Below are 20,867 nucleotides of genomic sequence, written 5' to 3' on the forward strand. Positions count from 1 at the left end.
GTTAATAGGGACAGTATGCATGCTCCACATATTTTTAAAGGAATAATTAAAGCACAGTTTATAAGGTTGAGTAAGCTGAATACAATTGAGTGTTTTTTCTGAACAGGTAGAAATTGTCAGAGTTTGAGAGAAGTGGTTATTCTAAACATTTGATAAATAAGATAAAGGCGGAAGTAATAGATGGTAGATTAATTATAGACCAATATTGGCTGTTGGTAATGAGAAAACAAATGATGATTCACCTGCAGTTGTTGAAACTTTGAGGTATATGACAACATACAATTTAAATACACGTAATGTTTGTAATATAATAAAGGAATTGGCCAATTTTATTGGCTATGCCTGAGATAAAATCAATTGTAGGTGATAAACCAAGGTTTGCTTACAGGAGCTGTGAAGCCCTGAAGCAAAAAATATGCTATAAAGACTTTCAGGTTAAAACTAAAAGTAAAAATGGTTTAGAATGGATGATTATATGTTATAATTGATGTCCTTCAAGGATGCAACTGCAGTCCTCACATATGGGTTGTCCTGCCTCAGGCAGCCCTTCGGTCGTCCGGATTCCAAAGTCTGGGTCCGGCGTCGGCTGATGTCGCCCTTTCCCCGACGTCAGAGCGGCTGGGGTATAAAAGCGTCAGCCGATGCCATCTTCAGTCTTTCTTGCCGCGCGGCGCCCGAAGCAGAAGCAGTTCGCAAGTGCCGGTCGGCCAGCTCCTATGTTTTCAGCTACTGAAGTCTTCAGAAAAGCTAAGTACCCCGTTTGGGACCTTTTCTTGCCTCAGCCGATGTCCGATAAAACTGTAAAAGTTAATAATTGTTTTACTTGTGGGAAACAAATACCTCATAAGGATTTCCACTCTTACTGCTTACCCTGCCTAGGCCCAGAACACAATGTCTCGGCCTGTGCAGCTTGTGCTTCTTTCAATAAACGCACTCTTAGGCGTCGGTCAGAGTTTGCACAGGATTATTTTGGGGAAGATTTCTGTTATATCATGCCGTCGGAGCTTTCAACAGCACATTTACCTAAAAAACGGAAGGATAAGGACAGACACCCGCGGTCTCGGCCGACACCATGCTTAGGCCTACCGCGAGTGTCTCTGTCTCTTCTGAGCCGGTTTCACAACCGCTACAGACCGACGACACCGCCACACCGGTTACTTCGGTACCGGAGGCCAGCTCGGTGCCGGTTTCTGTTCTCCCCTCTGAGACCGTAGCCCAGGATATTTCTGACACCATTTCAGTGGATAAGACTACTCCAGCACGTGGGGCTGCCAGGCCTTCAGTGTCTGTCCATTAAGGCCTACACATGTGCTAAGGCTGCCAAACAGGCTAAGTCTATCCCTCCAAGATCTGTTTCTCTGGGATCCACTTCTGGTTCTCAAATTTTAAGTTTAGCTGAGGACCTTATTTCTTTAATTAGGGGTTCTCAGCCACATCCAGATAGAGGCTCTCAGCCGCCTTTTGTCAAGAGGCCTAGGGTTGAGCAGGTAGATCCCCAGTCCTCCGATGAGGCCTCAGGTGATTCTGCACATTCAGACTACCAGGAGGAGGCCTTCCCGGCCTACGAGGATTCTGATGCGGAGGAATCCATTCCCTCTGCTTCTCCTCCTGAGGAGTTTTCCTATGGGGAAACGCTTCATTCCATGAGGGAACACTTCAAATGGCAAGGCCAAGAATACTCAGGTTCTAGGAAAAGGTTAAGGGAATTTTTAAAGCTACCTCAGCATAGACCCTTAGCTATTCCTCCAGTTTTAAATGTTTTAGATGATGTGTACTTAGAATCTAGTGTTTCCCCCGACTCCCTCCCCCTGCTCCTGTCAAGCCAGACAGGTACTACAGGGTCCCAGACACACATCAATTTCTATACAAGGGCCATACTGCTGACCCTGAAACTATTTCTCAGGGGCCTAAAGGGGTTTCCTCCACTACTGCTAAGAATCCACTTACTTCGGAAAGAGATTCTAGGGCTTTAGAAAGGTGGGGCAAGAAAGTATATACATATTCCACCCTCTCTATGCGAGCATTAAATTGTCAATTTCATATGATTCAGTATCAGGAATACATGTTGGATGACTTGCAAAAGAAATTGGCTTCCCCTGAACCATTAGATTGAAAGGGGTTACAGGAATTGGTTCATAATACTCAGCAGGTTAGCAACCATTTTCCTTCAGTGTGGATATGATGCATTGGAAGCTTCATGTAGAGCAGCAATGACAGGTGCGGTCATACGCAGACATGCTTGGTTAAAGGAACAAACATTGCCAGACCATGTGAAAATTAAGCTTTTGGACGCACCACTAGAGAAGCATAAGCTATTTGGTGCTACTGCACAAGAGGTTTTAAAGAAAATAGAGGAAAAGGCAAAATCAGTGCAAACAGTCAAAGATTTCCTCCAGGTACAGCCTCCAAGATTCAGCAGGAATTGGCCTTCTAAGCATTGGTCCTTTCCAGACACAGACAAATTTCAGAGAGGCAAAAACAGACGTGGCAGAGGTAGAGGGCAAACTCGAGGCTCCTACAGAGGACACCAATGGCAGCCTCCGAACCAGAGAGGTGGGGCAGGTCCTTCCACTGCTTTGCAGGGACAATCTCAATGACTTGACTTTGACTTCACCATCCAGGGCTCAATTAGAAGCACCTTTGGGCGGAAAATTATCTTTATTCTCACAAAATTGGCACAATATTACAAAGGACAAATGGATACTGGACATAATAGACAAAGGATACAGATTCCATTTTCATACACTGCCAACAAGACATGGCAGGCCAAACCTGCCACCAAATCAAAGGGCAGAGGCACTCAAACAAATAACAAACCTACTTCAAATAAGAGCAATAGAGAAGGTTCCTTCTGCAGAAAAAGGCCAAGGATTTTATTCAAGACTGTTCCTTGTTCCAAGAAAAGAAAACCAATGGAGACCCATTCTGGACTTGTCCGCACAGAATACTTACCTTATTGTGCCAAAATTCAAAATGCTGACTTTACAGCAACTCCTTCCCATGCTGGGCAAGGAGTCTTGGCTGGTAACTCTGGACCTCAAGGAGGCATACCTGCATGTCCCAATCAGGCAAAGTTGCAGAAGATACCTCAGATTTCTTGCAGGCTTAGAGCATTATCAATTCTCAGCATTGCCCTTTGGCTTATCTACTGTGCCCAGAGTGTTCAGGAAATGCCTGGCATCAGTAATTGCACATTGCAGACTCCAGGGGATACAAATATACCCTTACCTGGACGACTGCCTTATACAAGCGGACAGCCAACAAGCCTTGTTAAAAAACTTGGACTATGTCATTCACCTACTGCAGGCCTTGGGATACACAGTCAATATTCAGAAATCAAGTCTCGTACCATCCCAACAAATACCTTTCCTGGGTGCCACACTGGACACAAACACCCAGATGGCGTTTCTGACAAAAGAAAAACAAAAACAATTACCAGAATACTTCAGAAAATTAGCAACACACACCCAGATGACTGCAAGGAAAATCCTGCAGGCCCTGGGTTTCATGGCATCTTGCATTCTTCTGATTCCACACGCAAGGCTGCATATGAGGAAACTACAATGGTATCTAAAAAGTCTGTGGTCTCAACACAGCCACAGCCTGGAAGCATTGATCCCACTCATTCCATGCCTTCAAAAGGAATTTCTGTGGTAGGCTCAAGCAAGCCAGATAAACAAAGGTCTGCCTTTCAGCAAGCCTCATACAAGTCAAACCATAACAACAGACTCCTCAGACCATGGATGGGGGGCGCACATGGACGGCAGATGCATTCAAGGACAATGGACACAAAAGGAAAAGCACCTGCAAATCAACCAAAAAGAAATGCTGGCAGTGATGCATGCAATCAAGGCCTTCGAAAAATTCATGCATCAGGGCCATCTGCTAATAAAGACAGACAATACCACAGTTATGTGGTACATAAGCAAGGAGGCACCCATTCCTACCCTCTTTGCAGACTGGCAATGAATCTGTGGGATATTTCCCTACAATTGAAAATAGAGCTACAATCCCAGTTTGTACCAGGGAAGGACAATGTTCTGGCAGACAGCCTAAGCAAAAACATCATGGATCCACACGAATGGATGTTGCATCCAGACATTTTCTTACAAATAACTCAAGCATGGGGAAGGCCGGACATAGATCTTTTTGCCTCCCACCTCAATCACCATCTGAAAAAGTTTTGCACAAGGACATACCATCCTCAAGCATGGAAGGTGGACGGTCTCTCCTTCAGTTGGAACTCTCTAACACTATGCCTTCCCACCTCTTCATTTGATGACCAAGGTGTTACTAAAGATCAAGACAGAGCAACCGAAAGTCATACTGACAGCTCCAGACTGGCCAAGACAACACTGGTACCCACTGCTACGGAGCTTGACACACACCAATCCGTGGCTCCTTCCTCAAAGGCCACTTCTTCTGACAGCACAATTACAGGACACTACACCCCAGCTTGAAAACATTGAAGCTGACAGCTTGGAAGATTCCATGACTATTCCTCAGGATACACTTTCCAAAAGGTTAAAAGATATCATCTTGGAGGCGCGCAGACCTTCCACTAGAAAAACATACTCAGCAAAATGGAAGAGTTTTCTTATCTGGAACAACAAAATGGGTCAAGACCCATCAGTGATGAGCATTCCACAGATCCTAGAATATTTGGCTGAAGTGCTCCACAATGGCCTTTCATATTCTTCCATAAAAATACATGCTTCAGCAATATCTGCCAAATATAACACTGATCCGCCTGTATTTTCTCACCCATTGCTAAGACAGTTTCTAAGAGGTATAAAGAACATCAACCCTCCAAGGAAACCACCAGTGCCTGCATGGGACCTCAACTTCATGCTGGAAAAATTAACTCTTCCTCCCTTTGAACCAGCAGCATCTTCAGAGTTGAAATTTCTGTCTTGGAAGACAGCTTTCCTTCTGGCAGTAACCTCAGCAAGAAGAGTCTCTGAGCTACAGGCCCTTATGGCAATACAACCATTTCTCATTTTTCATCAGGACAGAGTTTCTTTGAGAACCAATCCGTCATTCATGCCAAAGGTGGTATTCGGGGTGTCCCTGAATCAAGCTATTCACCTGCCTACCTTCTTTCCCAATCCTCAAAATAAAGGAGAGAGACTTCTGCACACCTTGGACATACACAGACAGTTGCGCTACTACTTGGACAGAACAAAGTCTTTCAGAAAATCTGACCAGCTTTTTGTAGCTTACGCTGCTGGATTGCAGGGAAAAGCGATTCCCAAACAGACCATTTCTAAATGGATTGGAAATTGCATTCGATTCTGCTACTCTTTTCATGGAAAAACTGTGCCAGCTGACATAGGCCACATTCCACCAGAGCTACAGCCACCTCCACAGCCTTTTTAAGAGGAGTGGCAACAAAGGACATTTTAGAAGCTGCTACATGGAGCTCCGTGCATACATTTTCCAAACATTACAACCTGCCCTTATATTCCATATCCAGAGCAGGGTTTGCTTCTGCAGTCCTGCAGGGCATTTTAGCTACACCATCTTTGTCTTAGTGCCTACCACCCCCAGGTTGGCTATGGTATTCAACCCATATGTGAGGACTGCAGTTGCATCCTTGAAGGACATAGTTTTGTACCTACCATAAATGTAGATGTCCGATAGGTATGCAACTGCAGTCAGGTTTTCCCTCCCACCTACCCCTCTGTGGTATTCTTTTGGGTTTCTACCCCTCATTTTAGCTACCTGGGGTAATCTTTTATGGTGTATTTGTTTTTATGTTGTACTTGTCTGGAATTTTTTCTCTCTTCAAAATTTAGCCTTCTTTAGAGGGCACCTGGCATCTGGGGCAAGAAACACTGAAGATGGTGTCGGCTGACGCTTTTATACCCCAGGCGCTCTGACGTCGGGGAAAGGGCGACATCAGCCGACGCCGGACCCAGACTTTGGAATCCGGCCGACCGAAGGGCTGCCTGAGGCAGGACAACCCATATGTGAGGACTGCAGTTGCATACCTATCGTACATCTACATTTATGGTAGGTACAAAACTGTACTTTCTTGTTGCAATGATTTATGTGAAGGAGACACTAAATTTCAACATCCAGTAACAGGAGAAGTCTTTGCTATAAAAACATTAATTGCTTGTAATGAGGAAAAGATAGTGTATCTAGCTACGTGTACTTTTATGTACATTGTTCTATGTGGGCAAAATGATCAGAAAACTAAGAGAGAATAGTGGAGCATAAATGTGAAGTAAGAAGAAAGTATTGACAAATGCTCTGAGTAAGCATGCCATGGAAAAAGGTGAAAGACATGTATATAAATTTAGGGTATTAAGTAAAATGTCAGTGAGCTTAAGGAAAGGTGACATTAACAATCTTTTGGAGTTGAGAGAACTTGAGTGGGTTATTAGGCTATAGGCGGATGTACCCCCTGGCTTAAATAATGTGGTTAGTTTAAAGCCAGTATTAGTTAAAAGGCAGAGAGAGAAGCTTTAATAGGTTATGACAAGTTTCTGGAACCTGATGTAGTACACCATAGGATGTTAGACGCTACCAGTGACTTTTTTTTTTATTGTGTATAGATATATTAAGCACTTGAATAATATTTGTATAAGTTATTAATAATTGTTTGTTTTATTTAAGTAGAAGAGTTTTTATGTCAAGTAAGATTTTTTTGTCCCTTTTAGTATTTTTTATTTTTTGACCTTTGAGTTGCATATTACTTTTAGTTTCGATTGTTAATTAGGGAGTGGGATGGGCTGAAGCATGTGATTTTATATTCTCCTATTTAAATGTTGATTCTTTTGTAATGACTCATACTGATGAAGGGTGTAGACCCGACAGCTTTATCTAATAAAGTTCTTGGTGTGGTATCGTGGTTCAGTTGAATTATAGCAGTAGCACCTATTGTTGTTTCTACTTAAATATAGTATCCCAGGGATACAGATTTCAATTCCACACATTGCCAATTCCAAACGGATGGCCAGAGGCCCAGAAACAAGTTATATCCCTCATGGATATGGGGGCTATTCATCCAGTACCAGAAAAGGAAAAAGGGCAAGGTTTTTATTCAAGACTTTTCCTGGTACCCAGAAAAAACAAATCATGGCGTCCAGTTCTGGACTTAACCATTCTAAATACCTTCCTGGACATTCCAAAATTCAAGATGGTGACTCTGCAACAGTTACTCCCTATGCTGGGCAAGGATGCCTGGTTAGTAACTCTAGACTTAAAAGAGGCTTACCTGCATATCCCAATGAGGCAATCTTGCAGAAGATACCTCTGCTTCAAAGCAGGCTATTTGCATTACCAGTTCTCTGTGCTGCCCTTTGGCTTATCTACTGTGCCCAGGGTCTTCACAAAGTGCCTGACACCAGTGATTGCATTTTGCAGGCAAAGAAACATTCAAATGTATCCTCAGGACGATTGTCTAATTCAGGCAGAAAACAAGGGCACACTTCTCCAACATCTGGTGTTTGTAAAAAGGCTTCTAACATGCCTAGGGTACACTATAAGCAAAACGAAATCACAACTGGTACCCTCTCAAATAATTACATTCCTGGGTGCAAGCTTGAATACAACTGCCCAGATAACTTACCTCACGCCAGACAGACAAATTCAATTGATGACGTACTTCAAACAAGTGGCCACAAAAACCCAGCAATCTGCAAGACAAATTCTGCATGCTTTGGGGTCCATGGCTTCCTGCATTCTACTAATTCCATATGCAAGACTGCATATGAGGCAACTTCAGTGGTACCTAAAAGGCTTATGGAGTCAACATTGTCACAGCCTGGAAACAATGATTCCTCTCATTCCTTACCTGCAACAGGAGTTCCTATGGTGGGCAGAGGCCTGTCACCAAATCAAGGGACTGTCATTCATTCTACCTCCTGCCACCCAAACCATTATTACAGACACATCAGACTATGCTTGGAGGGCCTATCTGGCAGGGAGATGCATTCAGGGCGAATAGAGCCCAAATCAAATGCACCTACATATCGACCAAAAAGAAGTGCTAGCTGTACAGAATGCTCTGACAGCCTTCAAGGACATTCTTCATCCAGGACAACTACTCATAAAGACGGACAACACCACAGTTGTGGTACATAAACAAGCAGGGGGGTACCCACTCCTACCCCATTTGCAGACTAGCCATGGCCTTATGGAACATAGCCTTGACTTGCCAAATACATCTACAAGCTCAATTCCTGCCAGGAAAGCAAAATACTCTGGCAGAAGAACTAAGCAGAAATTTAATGGACCCACACGAATGGAAACTGGAACGACAAATCTTCAGCATGTTGACACGAAGATGTGGGAACCCAGACATAGTTTTGGGGAGAGTCAAGATCATCTATCAGTTGGACAAATTCTGCGTAAGAGCTTGGAAAGTGGATGCTCTATCATTCTGTTGCAAAAAACCTATCGGTCTATGGCTTTCCCTGTCTGCGTCTGCTCTCCTAGGTTTTACTAAAAGTCAGCCAGGAAAAAACGAAAATGTTTCTCATTGCTGCAGACTGGCTTCGCCAACACTGGAACCCGATTCAATGCAATGTGTCACACCTTCCTCCATGGTACCTGCCTCAGAGACCTCATCTCCTGTCTCAGCAGAACTATCAAATTCTGCACACACTGCTCCAAACTCTGAATCTTGCAGCATGGCTAATAAACTAATTTCACCAGTCACATCTCTCAGTAAACCTGTGATGGAGGTCATTTTGGTGGCTAGAAGGCCTAGTACTAGAAAACCTTATGTTGATAAATGGAAAATATTCTGTGCCTGGAACCAAGCACAAGGAATAAAACACAGCAATGCCCAATATTCCTCAGATTCTGCAATATTTAACTGAGATGCTTCACATGGGCCTATCTTTTTCTTCTATAAAAATCCATGTCGCTGCCATTTCGGTTCATTACAACACAGAGCCTCTTCTCTTTTCTCATCCCCTGCTAAAGCAGTACCTCAGAGTGGCTAAAAATTTGAGACCTCCCAGGAGAGCAGCAATTCCAGCATGAGACCTCAATTTTGTGCTGTATAAACTCAACCCTACCTGCTTTTGAACCAGCTGCTACTGCAGACATCAAATTTCTCTCTTGGAAGACTGCCTTTCTTTTAGCAGTCACTTCAGCTAGGAGGATTTCAGAACTACAGGCTCTCACGGCAGTGGAGCCTTTCATTATCTTTTATCCGAACAGGGTTGCCCTCAGGACAAATCCTTCCTTTATGCTTAAGGTAGTATCCAGTGTGGCTCTTTATCAGACCATTCATCTGCCAACTTTTTTTCCCAAATCTGCAGAACAAGGGGGAGCGAATTCTGCATTCATTGGATGTACACAGACAACTAAGATTCTATTTAAACAGGACAAAATTTCTAAGCAAGTCTGAGCAACTACTGGTGGCATTTGCTGCAGGGGAAGAGGGAAAGGCTATTTCAAAGCAGACTATTTCAAAATGTATAAGCCTTTGTATTCGTTTCTGTTACATGCACCTTGGTAAACCTGTCCCCAAGGGGATCAGATCCCATTCCACCAGGGCTGCATCTACTTCTGCAGCTTTTCTGAGGGGTTTTTACCAGAGACATTCTAGAAGCTGCTATTTGGAGCTCAGTTCATACATTCACCAAATATTACCATTTTACCTCTCTTTTCTAAATCCAGAGCAGGCTTTGCCACTGCTGTCCTGCAGGGCCTTATAGCTGCTCCTAATGCTGTACAATTCCATCCTCCCAACCATAGCTTTAGGATTCTACTCAAATGTAATGACTGCAACAGTGAAACACAAAGAACTTAGTACAGTTGTACACTTACAATAAATGTAGATGTTAGTGTATTCACTGTTGCAGTCCTGGTTACCCACCCGCCAGCCCCCTTTTTTCCTCTTATTATATCTCTTCTTTCCTTTACTATCCTCAAAAGCCTTTTTGGTGTATTTGCTTTTACTTGGAGGTATATTATTTTTTTTGTGTTCTAAATTACATGCATATATGTGTACATCTGGGGCAAGAAAAACTGATTAAAATGGCGTTGCTTGTATGTTTTATACCCCTGACGACCTGATGTCCTGGAAGAGACTGCAACCGACGCAGGACCCAAGACTTTGTTATTCAGGCCAACTGAGGGCAACCTGCCAGCAGATTACCCAAATGTAATGACTGCAACAGTGAATACACTTGAACAGCTACATTTATGGTAAGTGTACACAACTGTACTTTTCCAGTCCCTTCCCGGCCTTCACCGTCTAAACCCAAGAGCAGCAGACCACCAAGACTTTAGTCTCTGGTATGCACAGATCTAAGCAGTGGGGGGCTCCCACTTCCAAAGCAGGAAGTAGTAAGCCACACCCCCATGGAAAAATGGCACAATGACTTGTCCTTGACTCTTCCAAGCCCTGCTTAACTACTTGCTCCCTTAGGAGGAAAGCTCTCTCTGCATGCAAAAAGCTGGCAACTCTTTATCCAGGACAAATGGGTTTTAAACAATAGTTTCCCTAGGATACAGATTCCTCTTCCACTCACTACCAACCCCAAGTGGATGGCCAGACCTCCCCCTAATCAGTGGGTAGAGGCCCAAAAACAAGTGCTCAGTCTCCTCAGTGTCAGGGTTATTAAGCCTATCCCTGAAGAACAAAGGGGACAAGGTTTTTATTTGACTGTTCCTGATTCCCAGAAAAGAAAACTCCTGGCGTCCTATCCTGGACCTGTCTATTCTCAACAGCTTTTTGATTGATCCAAAATTCAAAAATACTAACTCTTCAACAGCTTCTTCCTATGCTAGCCAAGGATACCTGGTTGGCAACCCTAGACTTGAAAGACACTTACCTGCACATCCCAGTAAGGGAATCCTGTTGTGACAATACCTGCGTTTCAGGGCAGGCTCCATGCACCATCTGTTCTCTGTCCTTCCCTTTGGCTTATCTACTGTGCCCAGAGTATTCACAAAGTGCCTAGCTCCAGCCATAGCATTTTCCATACAGAGAAATATTCAGATTTTCCACGTCTATATCACATTATCGCATTGTCATAATGTCAAATGGTTACACTATCAAAAATTCCATCTAGCAAAACTGTTCTTGTGAGGGGCCCTGCCCCCCACACCCCCTGCTAATTATATATACCAACTCTGAGGTCATACCTACAGTGAGGAAAGGGCAAATTTTCCGATCCTCACTACCACGATTTTACAAAAAACATTTCGCTGAACGGCATTTTCGACTTTGTAGCTGTTCAATATTTTTACAATGCGACAATGTGATAGACACAATTTTACCCATATTTGGACAATTGCCTGATTCAGGCAGCAAGTCAGGACTTGCTATTACAACACCTGGCATTTATAAAGAGACTTCTAACCTCACTGGGGTACATCATCAACGAGAAGAAATCACACCTAGTACCCTGCCAACAGCTTGTATTCCTGGGAGCAAGCTTGAACACAACTTCCCAGATGGCATTCCTCACTCTGGAGAAACATGTATTTTTGACAACCTACTTCAACCTACTGGCCACAAAAACCCAGCTATCTGCAAGAATAATCCTGCAAGCCCTGGGGTTCATGGCCTCTTGCATTCTGTTAATTCCATATGCAAGACTGCATATGAGGAAACTTCAATGGTATCTAAAAAGTATATGGTGTCAACATTCTCAGGACCTGGAAACAATGATTCCGATCATTCCTTCTATAAGGGCAGAGTTCCTTTGGTGGGCAGAGGCCTGTTACCACAAGGGACACCATTTCCCTCTACCCCCTGCCGCCCAAACCCTAACAGACGCATCAAACTATGCATGAGGGGCTGACATGGCAGGGCAGTGCATTCAGGGCAAAATAGAACCCAAAAGAGATGCACCTGCATATCAATTAATCAAGAAATGTTAGCTGTACAGAATGCTCTGACAGCATTCAAAGACCTTATTCTTCCAGGACAACTATTGGTAAAGACAGCACCACAGTTAATCTGGTACATAAACAAGCAGGGAGGAACCCATTCCTACCCTCTCTGCAGACTTGCCATGGCTCTGTGGAACTCAGCCTTGAACTACCAAGTGAACCTGCAAGCTCAATTCCTGCTAGGCAAACTAAATTCACTGTCAGACAACTTGAGCAGAAATCTCATAGACCCGCACGAATGGAAACCAGAACCCAAAATATTCAAGCTCTTGAACAAATGGGGGAGCCCAGAGATAGACCCGTTTGAGTCCCCCCAGAACTACCAATTGGACAAATTCTGCACAAGGACTCCCCACATAAAGCTCATAAAGTGGATGCCCTGTCCTTCACCTGGAAAAACCCATCAGTTTATGCCTTTTCCCCCCTGTGCCTCTCCTCTCCAAGATACTGCTAAAGATTAAACAGGAGAAACCAAGGGCGATATTGATTGCACCAGACTGGCCATGCCAACACTGGTACCCCCTTTGCGCAGTATGTCACTGCTGGCACCATGGCACCTGCCCTATCCCAGCAGGAGGATCAGATTCTGCACCCACAGCTTCAAACCTTGAACCTAGCAGCCTGGCTAATTACCTGATCACTCCTTTACCATTCCTCAGTAAGCAAGTGTTGAATGTCATTCTGGAGGCAAGGAGGCCTAGTACTAGAAAATCCTATGCTGAAAAATGGAAAATATTCTTTTCCTGGAACCAAACTCAGGGCATGGGCACAGCGTCCAATTTACTTCAGATTCTCCAATACTTAAATACTTGCTTCACAAGGGCCTTTCCTTTTCTTCTGTCAAAATTCATGCCTCAGCCATTTCGTCTTATTACAATACAGAACCACCCCTCTTCACTCATCCACTGGTGAAGCAGTTCCTCAGAGGGGCCAAAAACTTAAGACCACCCAGGAGATCCCCTACACCAGCCTTGGACCTTAACTTTATATTGGAAAAACTCACTCTACCTCCTTTTGAACCAGCTGCAAATGCTGAGTTGAAATTCCTTTTTTGGAAAACCGCCTTCCTTTTGGCCATCACTTCAGCAAGATGGGTGTTTGAATTTCTGGCCCTCATGACAGTGGAGCGTTTCATTATCTTTCATGCGGACAGGGTGTCCCTTAGGACCAATCTCTCTCTCATGCCCAAGGTTGGTATCCAGTGTGGCCCTTAATCAGTCCATTTATTTGCTAACCTTCTTTACTAATCCACAGAACAAAGGGGAACAGATACTGCACTCCTTAGATGTGCACAGACAACTTATATTTTACTTGGACAGGGTTAAACCTCTCAGGAAATCTGAACAGCTGCTGTTTGCATTTGCTGCAGGGACAAGAGGGGAAGGCCATTTCAAAGTAAACCATTTCTAAATGGATAGGCCATTGCATTAATTTCTGCTATAAGCACCATGGAAAACCTACCCCGCAGGGGATAAGACCACATTCAACCAGGGCTGCATCTACCTGTAGAGCCTTTCTCAGAGGTGTCCCTACCAGGGACATCCTAGAAGCTGCAACCTGGAGTTCTGTACATACGTTCACCAAGCATTACCATTTGCCTATTTTCTCCAAGTCCAGAGCTGGCTTTGCCAATGCAGTCTTGCAGGGCATTGTAGCTTGTCCTAATGGTATTTAATTACCTCCTCCCATCCTAAGCTTTGGGAATCTACGCAAATGTGATGACTACAGCAGTGGAACATTAAGAACATAGTACAGTTGTGTACACTTACCATAAATGTAGATGTTCGAGTGTATTCACTTTTGCAGTCCTGGTTACCCTCCCTCCAGTCGGCTCTACCTTTCCTTCTTATTTGGATTATATTATATCATGTGTATTTGCTTTTTGCTAGGGGTGTTCCATACCTTATAATTGCTTCCTGATGTTCTTCGTGTTTCACTGTTGCAGTCATAACTGTAGGGTGATCCTGCCGGCAGGCAGCCCGAGGTCGGCCAGAATTCCTAAGTCTGGGTCCGGCGTCGGCTGTACCAGCAAGTACCCTGACATCAGAACGCAGAGGTATAAAGCTGACAGCCGACGCCATCTTCTCCAGTCTTTCTTGCCGTGCGGTGGAAAGCAGCTTGCAAGTTGTTGGTTGGCGGATTCCCGGACAACGTGCTTTGTTTGTCGTCTGTCCGAAGACGACTTCTCTTCTCAAGCTAAGTACCCCGTTGGGGAAACTTTTTTCTTGCTCCTCCGATGTCAGAAAAAGTTAATAATTGTATATCGTGTGGAAAACAAATACCTCATAAAGATTTCCACTCTTACTGTCTTCCTTGCTTAGGCCCTGACCACAACGTTTCTTGCTGTCGGTTTTGTGCCAGGTTTAATTCTCGTACTATTAAGCGTAGGTATGATTGGGCCTTGAATTATTTCGGTAGACTGTTCAATTACAGGATGTCGTCGTATTTTATCTGCTGCAGGACCTTCGGACATTGCTCAGTCAGATGGGTCCAGAACCGCTGTGCAGGTGCCGGCTTCTGAAGGGGTTTTCAGGCCTTCTCATATCACTGTTACTACAAAGGCAAAGTCAAAGACTCCTGTTAAGCCAAGGATTTCTTAAGCTTCTTCGGATTCAGCTCCCAAGACCCAAAAGCAATTAAGGATGGCTGAAGATTTGCTTACTATGATTAGGGGTTCTCACCCCCCTCCTGAAAAAAGGCCTAGACAGGATATTCCTTATGATTCCTCTGATCAGGCTTCTGAGTCTTCAGTCTCTTCCTCTGAACAGGATTACTCTTTTCCTCCTTATGAGGATTCTGATGCAGAGGACTCTATTCCCTCTGCTTCTCCCCCTGAAGATTTTTCTTTTGGGGAAACCTTGCATGAGATGAGAGAGCATTTTCATTGGGAAGGTCAGGATTATTCCACTTCCAAGAAGAGACTTAGGGAATTTCTCCTTCTCCCACAACACAGACCTTTGGCTATTCCTCCTGTTCTTGATATTGTGGATAATGCTTTCTCTGAAGCTAACCTGAATCCTGACTCTTATCCGCCTGCTTCTTCTAAGCCGAATAGATTTTGAGTCCCTGACTCCCATCAATTTTTGTTCAAGAACCCTTCTGCAGATCCTGAAACTATTTCTCAGGGTTCCAAGGCTGCTAAGGCCGCTTCAGCTAAAAATCCTATTCCCTCTGAAAAGGATTCTCGTGCCTTGGACAGATGGGGCAAAGAGGTGTATACTTCTGCTACTTTTTCTATTAGAGCTTTAAATTGCCAGTTTCATATGTTCAAGTATCAGCAATTTCTTTTGTCTGTTTTAAAACAAAAACTTTCTACCTTTCCTGCATGTGCAGAGGCGAAGGAATTACAGGATGTATTACATGCAACTGAACAAGTTAGCAAACATAGTTTACATTGTGGTTTTGATGCCTTGGAGGCTTCTTGTAGGGCCGCAGCCTCTGGTACTGTTATCAGGAGACATGCTTGGCTTAGAGAGCAGAATTTGCCTGAGCAAGTTAAGGCTAAATTGTTAGATGCCCCTGTTCAGCATGATGTTCTGTTTGGATCTAAAGCTGAGGAGGTTATTAAAAAGATGGAGGATAAGGCGAAATCTGTGCAGACTCTTAAAGATTTCTTACAAGTTCAGCCTCCTAGATTTATTAGAAATTGGCCCTCCAAAAATTGGTCCTTTCCCACGTCTGACAGGCCTCAAAGGGGAAGATATAGACGCTCCAGAGGTCGGGCTCAGGCCTTTTACAGGTCCAGACAATGGACTGCTTCATCCCCTAGAAGGGAAGAAGACAGATCTCAATCACAAAGGAAGCAGACCCAATGACTCTCTCCGTTGGGCTACAGGTCCTCTTTGCCTGGAAGCCCCTCTCGGAGGAAAACTTTCTCTTTTCTACCAAAATTGGACTCATATTACCCAAGACAAATGGGTTTTGGACGTGATTTTAAGAGGTTACAAATTCCACTTTCACACTCTGCCAAGGTCTATTGGTTGGCCAGATCTACCAAAACATCAATGGTCAGAGGCCTTAAATCAAGTGGATGCTCTATTGGCCATGAGAGCCATAGAACCTGTTCCACTTTTACAGATGGGAAAACGTTTTTACTCGAGACTACTTCTGGTCCCAAGAAAACAAAACTCATGGAGACCTATTCTGGACCTTTCAGTATTAAACACCTTTCTGGAAATTCCAAAATTCAAGATGCTTTACTCTACAACAACAACTTCCAATGCTCTCACAGGATGCTTGGATGGTGACATTGGACTTAAAGGAAGCCTACTTACACATTCCCATCAGGCAGGAACGCAGAAAATACCTCAGATTCAAGGCAGGTTCGAGGCACTTTCAATTCTCTGTACTGCCCTTTGGTTTATCTACTGCGCCCAGAGTCTTTACCAAGTGTCTGGCTCCAGTAGTAGCTTATTGCAGACTCCAGGGGATTCAAATTTACCCCTATCTGGACGACTGCCTTATTCAGGCGGACAGCAAAGACCTTTTACTTCAATATCTGGATTTTGTTCAACGTCTTCTCCTACTACTAGGATTTTCAGTGAACACAAAAAAGTCACATTTGATCCCTTCTCAGCAAATGATTTTTTGGGAGCTCTTCTAAACACAAGCTTGCAAAGGGCCTTCCTCACTCCAGAAAAACAATTACAGCTGGCCTCAATTTTCAAAACCTTGGCAACTTTACCTCAGCTCACTGTAAGGAAATTCCTGCAGGCTTTGGGCTACATGGCTTCTTGCATCCTGTTGATTCCAAATGCAAGGCTTCATATGAGAACTTCAATGGTACCTAAAGAGTGTATGGTCTCAGCATTACCACAGTCTAGACACAATGATTCCACTGATTCCCTGCCTCCAAAAGGAGCTCCTTTGGTGGTCCAGGGCTTGTGCTTTGAACAAAGGGAATCCCTTCCGTCTGCCTCAACCTTCTCAGATCATAACCACGGACGCTTCGGATTATGCTTGGGGAGCTCATTTTCTAGACATTGGCCAGCAGGGCTCTTGGACAAAGAAGCAACTACTCTGGCACATCAACTTGAAGGAAATGTTGGCAGTCCAAAATGCTCTTCCAGCATTCCAGACTCTTTTGAAACCAGGACCTCTTCTGATTCGTACAGACAATACCAGTCATGTGGTACATAAACAAGCAAGGGGGCTCTCACTCTTACCCCCTTTGCAGACTAGCCATGAATTTATGGGACACAGCTCTAAATCTGAATCTGCATCTTCAAGCTCAGTTCATTCTAGGAAATCAGAACCTCTTAGCAGACAGCCTAAGCAGAAATCTTTTGGATCCTCACGAATGGATGTTGGACCCCAACTTATTCAGCAGAATAGCTGCAGTTTGGGGTTGTCCTCAGATCTGTTTGCATCCCATCTCAATCATCAGTTGCCTCTCTTTTGCACCAGGTCCTTCCACATAACAGCTTGGAAAGTGGATGCTCTGTCATTCAGCTGGAGGAATCTTTCGGGATATGCCTTCCCTCCTCTTACTCTTCTGCCTCGGGTGTTACTGAAAATAAAACAGGACAAACCCAAGACTATCATTTTGATAGCTCCAAATTTGGCCTCGGCAGTTTTGGTATCCAACTTTAAAAACACCTATTCTTGGAACCTCCTTGGATTCTTCCTCTGATCCCTTCTCTTCTGTCCCAGCATCAGGGTCAGATGCAACACTCTCAGATCAAGACTCTTTGCCTAGCAGCTTGGCTCTTCAAGGGCCTTTGATTCCTTCTCTTCCCAAACAAGTTTTGGATGTTCTTTTAGAAGCTAGGCGGCCTAGCACTAGAAAATCTTATGCTTCAAAATGGAAAAGATTTTGTATTTGGATGTAGGATTGAGGTTTTCATCCTCTTTTGCCTAATATTTCCTCCATTTTACTTTACCTCTCAGACCTTCTGCTTAAAGGCCTTTCCTTTTCCTCCATCAAAATTCATGCTTCTGCTATCTTGGCTCATTTTAATATTGATCCTCCCATTTTTTCTCACCAGCTGGTGAGACAATTTTTGAGAGGAGCTAAGAATTTAAGACCTCCCAGAACTCCTCCTGTTCCTGCTTGGGTTCTTAATTATGTTTTGGAGAAACTTACTTTGCCTCCTTTTGAGCCTGCTGCGGCTTCGGATATCAAGTTCTTATCCTGGAAGACAGCTATCTTATTGGCATCGACTTCTGCCAGAAGGGTTTCAGAGTTGCAAGCTCTCATGGCTGTGGAACCATACATTATCTTCCACCAAGACAGTTTCCTTGAGGACAAATCCTACATTTATGCCCAAGGTGATTTCTAAAGTGGCTCTAAATCAGACTATTCACCTTCCTACCTTCTTTCCAAATCCTCAAAATAAAGGGGAAAGGATCTTGCATTCATTGGACGACGTACACAGGCAACTACGATTTTACCTGGACAAGACTAAAGATTTCAGAAAATCTGATCAATTGCTTATCTCTTATGCCTCCAGTTCTCTAGGTAAGGCTATTTCTAAACAAACTATTTCCAAATGGATTGCTCATGGAATAAGATTTTGTTACTCTCACTATGGGAAACAGATTCCAGGTACTGTTAGAAGTCATTCTACTAGAGCAGCTGCCACTTCAGCAGCTTTTCTCAGAGGAGTTCCTACCAAGGACATTTTGGAAGCTGCCACTTGGAGTTCAGTGGATACTTTCTCTAAGCACTATAATCTCCCTCTGTATTCTAAGTCTAGGGCAGGCTTTGCCTCTGCTGTTTTGCAGGGTCTTCTAGCTGCCCCTTCTTCTGCATAACCTCCTCCCTCATTCACAGCTTTGGGATTCTACCCTACAGTTATGACTGCAACAGTGAAACACGAAGAACATAGTACAGTTGTGTACACCTACCATAAATGTAGATGTTCGAGTGTCTTCACTGTTGCAGTCAGTGTTTCCCTCCCACCAGTCCCCTCTTATTTTTGCTTGTCTTCTCTTCCACTTCTTTTGTGGTGTATTTGTGTTCCTTTTTAGACACCTTTTGGTTTTTTTGGGGGGGGCTTCTGACATCTGGAGCAAGAAAGGCTGGAGAAGATGGCGTCGGCTGTCAGCTTTATACCTCTGCGTTCTGACGTCAGGGTACTTGCTGGTACAGCCGACGCCGGACCCAGACTTTAGAATTCTGGCCGACCTCGGGCTGCCTGCTGGCAGGATCACCCTACAGTTATGACTGCAACAGTGAAGGCACTCTGACATCTACATTTATGGTAGGTGTACACAACTGTACTTTGTGACTGCACCTGACATCTGGGGCAAGAAAAACTGATGTAATGGCTTCAGCTGCATGTTTTATGCCCCTGACGTCATGAAAGAAGCAACAGTATCAGACGCAGAAATCCTACGACTCTGGTATTTCGGCCAGCTGAGGGCTACCTGCAGGCAGATAACCCAAATGTGGTGACTGCAACACTCAATACACGCTAACATCTACATTTATGGTAAGTGAACACAACTGTACTTTTTAGCATTTTGTTCTAATCTTTTGGATGACTGTTTTTTGGCTTTGGGATGAGTTTGCGCAGTAAGACTGCTCTGGAGCAGTAAGGGTTGGCCATTAGCTTTAATGTGTTATGTTGATAGTACGGTTTCTTTCTGAATGCATTGTGTAACAAGATACTTCGGTTGCACTTTGAGGGCCATACAGTGTTTTTGTAAGATGAAGCTAAAAAGGTTTTTTGCTCAGTCAGGCAAATCCTAACACTTTGGTTGCACAACTGCATTGACTTTATCTGATTCTGATTTTTCAGTGACATGAAACAGATTTTGGTTTTGGATGTATTTTATAGTGATGAATGCAGTTTGGTAAACTAGTGTCCAGATGGCAGTGTTCACTTTGAAGAATAGTACAGCTACCAGTTCAGCATTGCTAATAATGAGCCACTGATTTTCCATAACAGATGTTAAGTTGTCCATCTCGCCTTCGTTCTTGCTGTTTGGGTTCGGAGCCGATCCTCTGCTCCAACTCTGCCATCCTCTGTAGCTTGAGAGCTGTTTACTGGCTCGGGGCTACCCCATATCCCAGAATGCCCAGCGTCAGCTACCCAAATCTCGTTTGCCACTTCAGCTGCGAGGTTGTTTCGTTACTGGCTCAGGCTTAGTATAATTCTTTCTATTGTATTTGTTGTTTGTTCTTAAAAATGTGTCAAGTTTTTTGTCAATTTTTTTGTCTAGATATATTGCTTTATCCCTTATCACTTGCGTGTTGTAGCTTTGTTGGCCGTCACTCCATAACTCGCAAGCCTTCTGTTTCCCCTGAACCTGTTTAAGTTAGAGAGTCCCCCCCCCCTTAGGACAGCCATTTAAATTGGAGGCTCTCCTGTCTGTTCCTTAACTAAAAAAAAACAAAAAAAAAACTCAGTTTTGTAGTATAGCTTTTTCTTATTGTGGTGGTTGTTAGCAAAGTGTCTAAAGATACCAAGGTTTCTGGCTTCAAAAAGTGTGACTCATGCTGTCAGAAAATGTAACTGACAGATGGGCACACTTGTGTATATTGTTTGGGCGCTCTTCACCTGCAGGACTCCTGTTCTATATGTCACACTTTTAGTCCAAGGGTCCTGCAGGAGCGCAAAAACAAATTAATCCTTGAGGGATTGTTGAAGTCTTGGGACTCTCCGGCTAAAAGTACTCAGCCAGCGAAATCCCCAAAGGTCTGTCAAGCCGTCGGCTCCACCTTTGGAGCAGACTCCTTTACTTGAACAACCATGTATGTCTGTGCTGGCTGACACCGACAAGGCAACTTCTCTGTCGGCTCCATCTGCTATTTCGGAGCAGTCTGAGCCATAATAGCCTAAGGTCTCTGTCCTTGGAGTCCATCCACTCGGCACCTCAGTCACCCTTGTTAGTGAACGTAGCCATCATTTTTCCCACTCCTGTCGATCCTCTAGATTATCGGATCATGATGTGGAGAGAGTAAGAAGTAGGTTGCTTGTCACAGGCACTGGCAAAAATTCTGTCCAGTCCACCTCAACGGGTATTTGCTCCAACCACCTCTATTTCTGTTC

At 44.0% G+C, this 20,867-nt stretch overlaps 1 protein-coding gene across 1 annotated transcript in view; it reads left to right on the plus strand.

Moving 5' to 3' along the window:
* The first annotated feature begins 338 nt into the window (after positions 1-338).
* Positions 339-20,867, plus strand: part of NXF1 (nuclear RNA export factor 1) — a 1,877,750-nt gene continuing 1,857,221 nt past the window's right edge. The window contains exon 1 of the mRNA XM_044075370.1: positions 339-434. Coding sequence (XP_043931305.1) covers positions 339-434 — 96 coding nt within the window. The remainder of the gene's footprint in view (positions 435-20,867) is intronic.

The sequence above is a fragment of the Protopterus annectens genome, chromosome 6.part1 (genome assembly GCF_019279795.1).
Source record: "Protopterus annectens isolate FY-2018-M chromosome 6.part1, PAN1.0, whole genome shotgun sequence".
NCBI classification, from domain to species: Eukaryota; Metazoa; Chordata; order Ceratodontiformes; family Protopteridae; genus Protopterus; species Protopterus annectens.